This window comes from Nematolebias whitei, chromosome 23, assembly GCF_014905685.2.
Source record: "Nematolebias whitei isolate Nwh7 chromosome 23, NemWhi1, whole genome shotgun sequence".
NCBI classification, from domain to species: domain Eukaryota; kingdom Metazoa; phylum Chordata; class Actinopteri; order Cyprinodontiformes; family Rivulidae; genus Nematolebias; species Nematolebias whitei.
Window position 1 is genome coordinate 24200867 of NC_056520.1, and position 8406 is coordinate 24209272.

General features: G+C 39.8%; 1 protein-coding gene across 1 annotated transcript in view; it reads left to right on the forward strand.

The window, feature by feature from the left end:
* The window catches only part of tns1a (tensin 1a), a gene marked incomplete in the record, with an annotated part of 316275 nt that overhangs the window by 269614 nt on the left and 38255 nt on the right, over positions 1–8406 (forward strand). Inside the window, 1 exon segment of the mRNA XM_037696307.1 lies at positions 2946–3027. Within this exon segment, the coding sequence (XP_037552235.1) occupies positions 2946–3027 (82 nt within the window).

Genomic DNA, 8406 nt, shown 5'->3' on the forward strand with positions numbered 1-8406 from the left:
AGACAGACAGACAGACAGACAGACAGACAGACAGACAGACAGACAGACAGACAGACAGACAGACAGACAGACAGACAGATAATTTCATCTCTATTTTGAACAGTTAAAAATTTAAACAAATTCATAAACAAATAACAAAAGAAACCCGTAAATATTTCCACCAAAATATTCTGTAAACAAAACAAAAATGTTAAAAAAGGGAGCAGGAAGAAGCAATGGCTTATCCAGTCCTGTACCTAAATTTACATACAGATTCTGAACCAAACCATCCATCCATCCATCCATTTTCTTTACCCGCTTATTCCATTTTGGGTCACGGGGGTCGCTGGTGCCCATGTCCAGCAATCACTGTGCGAGGGGCGGGGTACACCCTGGACGGGTCGCAAGTCCATCACAGGGCCACATAGAGACAAACGAGACAACCATTCACTCTCTCACTCACACCTAGGGACCATTTAGAGTTACCAATCAGCCTAACATGCATGTTTTTTGGACTGTGGGAGGAAACCGGAGTACCCGGAGAAAACCCACGCATGCACGGAGAGAACATGCAAACTCCACCCAGAAAGGCCCCTGGACTGGGGTTTGAACCAGGGACCTGCTCGCTGAGAGGCAGCAGCTCTACCGGTTGCGCCACCGTGCTGCCTGAACCAAACCAGTTTTGTAAAAAAAATAAAATTAAGAACACAAAAAACACAAAGTGTAGACTGAAAAAAAGTGTAGGCTACTATACCTTCACTTTGTTATACAGCAAAATCAAAGCAGCAGAATATTTTCCTGTATAATTTTCTCAAGCATATCAATGAATTCCAGCTAAATTGATAGACAAATTCATAAAAAACAAAACACAAAAAAGGAAAAGGAGAGGAAAAATAACACACACACACAAAAAAAAACAATCAAACCTGATTTTTATACATTTTTTTTTATTTAAAGAGTGAAAAACACAGTTGAATCTCCTTACGACAGCTATTCTACACCTGAATCCTTCTAACTGACGTATAGTTGTTTTTAATATTTGTCCTAACCTTTGTTTTTTAAATTAATCCTGCTCTCTTAAATCATAGTTTTTCTTTTCAATTTTGAACCACTTTTGAAGGAGTTTATTATAGGCTTTGTACATAGTCAGTGCTGTTCTGAGTTCTACTAAATCATAAAATTTTAAAATATGCAATGTAAGAAAAATGTCATTAGTTGGATGAAAGTAATCAGATGCAGTTATAATTCAGATAGCTTTCTTCTGTAGCATGTAGACCGGTTTTGTGTTGGTTTTATACGAGTTTCCCCATATCTCAACACAATAATTCATGTATGGAAGTATGAAACAACAGTATAACAGTGATTTCTTATTTATTCTTATTTTCTTATGTATTTCTTATTTAGGAGATGTTTTGTTTTATTCAGTATTGCAATAGTTTTTGACATTTTGGCCTTTACATTATCAATATGAGCCTTCCAATGCAATTTGTAATCAAGTATCGCCCCCTTTTCCTATCTAAGATTATTATCTGATAAGGATAAAATGGCCGCACTTTCTACAGTTGCAGCTTCGTGCACTCCGCCCATCTTTCGGACGACTGTACGTACATATTTGCGTTGTACCTCGGTGCAATTCCAATAAAGTTTATTCTGATTCTTCTGATTCAAAAATCTGATTTCATAAACTCGCTCTATTTCGATAAATATAACTTTAATGATTATAATAATAAAAATATATACATTTTGTGTGTGTGTTTTTTTTAACACATATCAAAACATTCAGCACATTCAGGACATTCTGGCTATGACTTTTGATATTGAAATTAATTTTTTTTTTTTTTTTTTTTTTTTTTTATATTTAGCTTGTCGGCCATGTTTTTCTCATTGAAAATGAATGGAGCTCCTCCAAACTCTTTGAACTGTTTACAACCTGCTCATTTCAGCTTTTGTTCTCTTTCAGCTTTTTTAGCTTCTTAGTTCTAGTTTCAGCTCCTTTCATCTTTTCTCCTCATTTAAGCTTTTTTCAGCATTTTTGTTTGGTTTTTTTTGTTTGTTTTTTTTGCCCCGTTCAGCTTTTTTCTGCTATTATTAATATTTTTTGCTACTTTTTTATTCTGCTATTTTTTTTTTTTTTACTTATTTCAACTTTATACATTTCTTATACATTTTATTGTTGGATGTAACTGGGACCCTGTGTACATAATTTCACTCCACCACATGTACCACATGAAGTGCGAATGACAACAAAGAATCTCTGACTCTCTGACTCTTTTGGGTTTATTTTTAATACTTTCAACTTCTTGTGCTCTTTCAAGCCCCAGTCTGCTAATTTCGGCTCGCTTATTATTTTCAGCTACTCTTTTGCTAATTTCAGATTTTTTTGTAAACTATTAAGCTTCTCTCTGCCCATGTCAGTTTATGCTGCTCATTTCAGCTACATGCAGCTGTTTGTACACATTTCTGCTGTTTTTCTGCTTTTATATTCCTGCTTTCAGCAAATGTCACTGTTCAAATTCCACTCTCGTTACCAGTTTAGTGATGAAATGTTTTCAGCAGGTTTCAGCTTCTTCAGTAGCTTCCAGCAAAAACCATTCACCAATAAGCATTCACCCTAATATATATTCAGAGGAAACAACATTTGTCTAGTTTCCTATTTTTAATTTACTATGCTTAAAATTAAGTTTATTTTTATTTAGTTGTTTATTTTAATTTTGTGATGGTGAATCACAATTTGATATACAAGATTCAATTTGTGATATTGAAGCTTGAACTCTTTTGGCCACCAGATGTTGCTGATGTGACGTGTTCCAAACGTTACCTAAGTTTGACTCTTTTTCTAAAGCATTTGTCTCAAATGACTGGATCCCTTGAAAGTTCCTTGTCCCTGTCTAATAGAAACTTTGATTGATGTGTTCAATGCAGATGTTGCATTTTGGGGCTTAATGTTTGTCTTGTTTCTTTTCCAGGGTCTCATGCACAGTTACCGTGAGGCGTTTGAGGACAGTGAGGCTGCCTGGCTCGCAGACAGCTCCAGCTTTGGAGGAAGTGGTAAGAACAGTCCACTCCATGACGCCCACCTTCCAAATGTAACTCCACTTCAAACTGTGTGGGTTTGCACTATCTGCAGGTGTAGGGGGCACCAAAAAAAAAACAACTTCAGCTCTGATGGAACTTCACTTTATTCTTTTTATATGCGTAAAATGGAAATAACAAGGACAAAATCTCTGTTTTGTGTTATGAATGTAGGTAAATTTGCTAATAAGCTAAGAAAAAGATGGAAGAATGCACTTTAGACTGCAAAAAGCAAGAAAATAATCAAAAACTAAAGTCTATTAAAAAACCTATAGAGAATCACAGAAGTCGAGAGGCTTTGGCTCGCAGCAGTTGTTTTAAAATGTGCTTTATAATTTTTTTTAAATTGATTTAAGAACTTCTTGAAATGAGAAATGTTATTTTAAAATAAGACAAATAGCTCAGTATCTTAAGCCAGGTGCTAACATTTTTTTTCTCTCAAGATAACTACACGTTTTCTTGTGAAAATCCATCTTTTTTATTTTTATCTTGACAAAATAACCCGTTTTCTGAATTTTTTTTTTATCTAACCGCATTTAACCAAAAACGTCTTCTTTTTTTAACCAAGTCTTTAATTGTTTTTTTTACTCACAAAAAAAAAAAACGAACAAAGAACAACCTCCCCACCAATTCCTTCTCACACCAGATCAGTCACAAACACATAAATAAAATTAAACAGGTAATGACAAGTTTTCAACATACTCCACAAAAGGCTGCCACTTGTCCCAATATCTCTTAACAAAACCCTTCAGGATATATTCAACTCTCTTATCCAATGCTGGGGTGTGTGGGTCCTTCCATTTGCACAAAACAGGTCTCCTGGCCAGAAGAGAGCCAAAAGCAATCACATCCTTCTCATACTTGATGAAGGACATGGCCACAGGGACCACCCCGAACAGTGAGATGGGTGGTGATTGATGTACAGTTTTTCCACATATTGAGAAAGTGTCAAATATAGATTGCCAAAAGGTCTGAAGTTTGGGACAGGTCCAGAATGTATGCAAGAGTGTAGCTGGAGTTTGTTTACAATGATTGCATGCGAGGTACAGGTCGGCTTTGATCTTGGACAACTTGTCTTTGGACCAGGGCAGCCTGCGCACTACCTTGAACTAAATTACAGCATGTCTCAGACAGATTGAGGATGAGTGTATGTTCTTAATGATTTTTCTCCAGATTGAGTTTAAGTCGTCCAAGTCCATTTCCAATTTCAGTTTAAGGGAGTCCAATTTATAATTTTAATGTTTTATTTTAATATTTTATTTTGACAGGCTGCCAAGCTTCCTGCCACTGAATAGCATTTTCCTTTGGCACACTTGGGCATTCATCTAGCTGCTCAACACACAACCCTCACTAATCTGGGAGTGATAATGGACCCTTCCCTGAAACTTAACAATCATGTATACATGATTGTTAAATCATGTTTCTTCCAACTGAGGCGGCTGTCTAAACTGAAGCCCATATTATCCAGAAATAACCTGGAGACAGTAATACATGCATTCATTACATCTAGGCTTGATTACTGCAATTCACTCCTGTTTGGTATCAGTCAGACCTCCATTGCACGACTACAACTGGTCCAGAATGCAGCAGCCCGATTTTTAACCAGTACAGGCAAAAGAGAGCACATTACACCAGTTTTGGCCTCACTGCACTGGCTACTGGTTCATCTTCGAATCTCCAGTTCAAAATACTTCTGTATGTCTACAAATCGCTGAACAGGTTCCCCCCCATCTCTCTGATTTGCTACAACCGTATGTCCCTCCACGTTCACTGAGGTCATCAGACCAGTTGCTCCACACAGTTCCAGGAACTCGTCTTAAGTGCAGAGGGGACAGGGCCTTCTCTGTAGCAGGACCAAGACTTTGGAACGAGTTACCTCTGCTTGTCAGACAGGCCCCCTCCCTCTCGGTTTTCAAATCCCGTTTAAAAACCCACTACTATTCAGTAGCTTTCAACACCAGATGATCTGTGTTTTGAACCTGTATGCTCCACACTGGTTAGTCGTCATATTTATTAGCTGCATTGTTTTTATGTGTATATTCTGATTTACTTCATTTTGTATATTCCTTTGTGTGTTGCCTGTTGTTCTGTCTGTACAGCACTTTGGTTGGCCTTGTCGCTGTTTTAAGTGCACTATGAATAAAATGGTATGGTATGGGTAACCCTTTTGGGAGCAGGTTTTTGTGATCCATCCATCCATCCATCCATCCATTATCTACCGCTTGTTCCCAAGTCAGGTTGTGGGGGCAGCAGCTTGAGCAGGGAGGCCCAGACATCACTTTCCACAGCCACTTCTTCTAGATCTTCTGAGAGGACCCCAAGGCACTCTCAGGCCCACAGAGAATTAGTCTCTCCAGCGTGTCCTAGGTCTTTCCCGGGGCCTCCTCCCAGTCAGACAAGCCAGAAGCACCTCCCTAGGAAGGCGATCAGGAGGCATCCTTACCAGATGCCCGAACCACCTCAACTGGCTCCTCTCAATGTGGAGGAGTAACGGTTCTATTCCGAGTCTCTCCCGGATAACTGAACTTCTCACCCCATCTCTAAGGGAGAGTTCAGCTACCCTGCGGACGAAACTCATTTCAACCGCATGTATCTGTGATCTCATTCTTTTGGTCACTACCCAGAGCTCGTGACCATAGGTGATGGTAGGAACATAGACTGACTGGTAAACAGAGAGCTTTGCTTTACAGCTCAGCTCTCTCTTCACCACAACAGACCGGTACAGAGTCTGCAATTCTGCAGATGCTGCACCATTCTTCCCTCACTCGTGAACAAAACCCCAAGATACTTAAAATCCTCCACTTGAGGCAGAATCTCACCCTCGACCTGAAGAGAGCAATCCACCCTTTTCCGGTTGAGGACCATGGCCTCAGGTTTGGAGGTGCTGATTCTCATCCCAGCCACTTCACACTCAGCTGCAAACCGCTCTAGTGAGAGCTGAAGATCACGGCACAATGACTTCAATAGGACCACATCATCTGCAAAGAGCAGAGATGGAATACTGAGGCTAGCAAACCAGAATCCCTCCACCCCCTGGTTGCACTGAGAAATTCTCTCCATAAAAGTTATGGACAGAATCAGTGACAATGAGCAGCCCTGGCATAGTCCAACTCACATCCTGAAGGGGTCAGACTTATTACCGGCAATGTGAACCAAACTCTTGGATCGCTTGTATAGGGACCGAACAGCCTGTAACACAAGCCCCCAATCCCATACTCACAGAGCACCCCCCACAGTGTACTTCGAGGAACATGGTCAAATGCCTTCTCCAAGTCCACAAAACACATGTAGACAGGATGGGCAAACTCCCATGACCCCTCGAGGACCCTAGTGAGGGTAAAGAGCTGGTCCAGTGTTACACTGCCAAGACGGAATCCACATTGTTCCTCCTGGATCTGAGGTTCAACCAATGATCTGACTCACTTCTCCAGTACCACTGAATAGACCTTACCAGGGAAGATAAGGAGAGTGATGCCTCAGTAATTGGAGCACACCCTCTGATCCTCCTTTTGGAAAAGGGGAACCACCAACCCAGTCTGCCAACCCAGTGGCACTGCCCCCGATGTCCATGCGATGTTGAACCCGGATGTCCATGCGATGTTGCAAGGGCGTGTCATCCAAGACAGCCCCGCAACATCCAGAGCCTTAAGGAAAGCAGGGCGAATGTCATCCACCCCCAGAGCCCTGCTGTTGTGGAGCTTTTTGATTACCTCAGCAACCTCAGCCACAGTTATGGACAGACCAACCTAAAAGTCACCTGACTCTGCTTCCTCCATGGAAGACATGCCAGTGGGATTGAGAAGGTCCAAGAAGTATTTCTTCCACTTCCCGAAGTGATGCGTAGGTGATATATAAGTGATACATTTTTGTGATACAAACAGAGTGAATGCCACAGATATTCATAACAAGTACTTCTCGCTCATGGTTCCAAATTTGCAACTAAATACCCATAATCCCACTCTGTGGCCATGTGACCAGAAGTCACCCTAATGACCAATGAGGTACCATATTCTCATTGAATCACGAGAACACACCCCCAAGATAAATGTGCATTGATCAGATTTCCTGTTAAAAATTCTGCTGGCTCCTTAGATAAATAACGTTATTAACTGATACTTATATGGGTATTAACATTCAACCATCCATCCATCTATCCATCAGGACAGAACAACTCTGTCACCTCCAGACTGAGGAAACAGTTTCACTTTCACTCAAGAGAAAATTTTCATCTGACTTTTTTTTTTTACCAATTGTGTTAAAGGCATTGTTCAGAACAAAATATTTACCGTACTGTACGGAGCCTATTTTGTGTATGTTAATGGTACATATTTAAATAAAAGTTTAAAAATCTTTCTGCCTACAATAAATATTGCTCACAGTGTGAGACAATGGGAGGAGGTGTTCCCCCTCTCCCCATGAGTTATGACTTGTTTGCCAGAAAAAAAAAATGGTTTGTAAGCTCAATCATCTAGGTAAATACAAGAAAGGTTAAATCATGTCATCTGGACATGTTTCTTTTTAGGGAGAACCATGAGACAGAGAGCAGGCCATCATGAAGACCTGTGACAATAACACCCTCTCTGTTTTTGTAGAAAGACAAACTAAAGTCTTTGAATCGCCATCTGGTGGTTGATTCTTGTACTACATAAAGAGCTGCACATTCTACCAGGAGCTGTGTACAATTTCTGATATTAAATTGTGGACACCTGTGGCTTATTTAGCATGTCTTATTTAAGTACAAAATTGTGTTTTATTTTAAATTTAGTACGAGTGGCTTACAGTCAGGTGCATTTTATGGAATGGGAAATACATTAGTCACATATCTTTCTTTAACTAGAGATAATCAAAATAAACATAGCTAACCGTTATGTTAATGAATTATGTGTTACTGAAACAACTTTACAATCTTGTATATATTCAGTGTAATTTAAAATTAATTAAAAAAGACACAGAGCTTTTTTAAAATAATCTTAAAGGAAGTATCTCAGTAACAAATAAAGTACAGTCTCTCGGTGCACTCAAAAGCCTCCCAAACATTTTCTTCCTCATTCCCTTCAGTAAGATCTGAAGCTGGATCTACTGATATATCTGGTAGACCTGAAGCTGGATCTACTGATACATCTGGAAGACATGAAGCTGGATCTACTGATAAATCTGGTAGAACTGAAGCTGGATCTACTGATACATCTGGTAGACCTGAAGCTGGATCTGCTGATGCATTTGGTAGACCTAAAGCTGGATCTACTGATACATCTGGTAGACCTGAAGCTGGATCAACTGATACATCTGGTAGACCTGAAGCTGTTTGTACTGATACATCTGGTAGTCCTGAAGCTGGATCTACTGATGCATTTG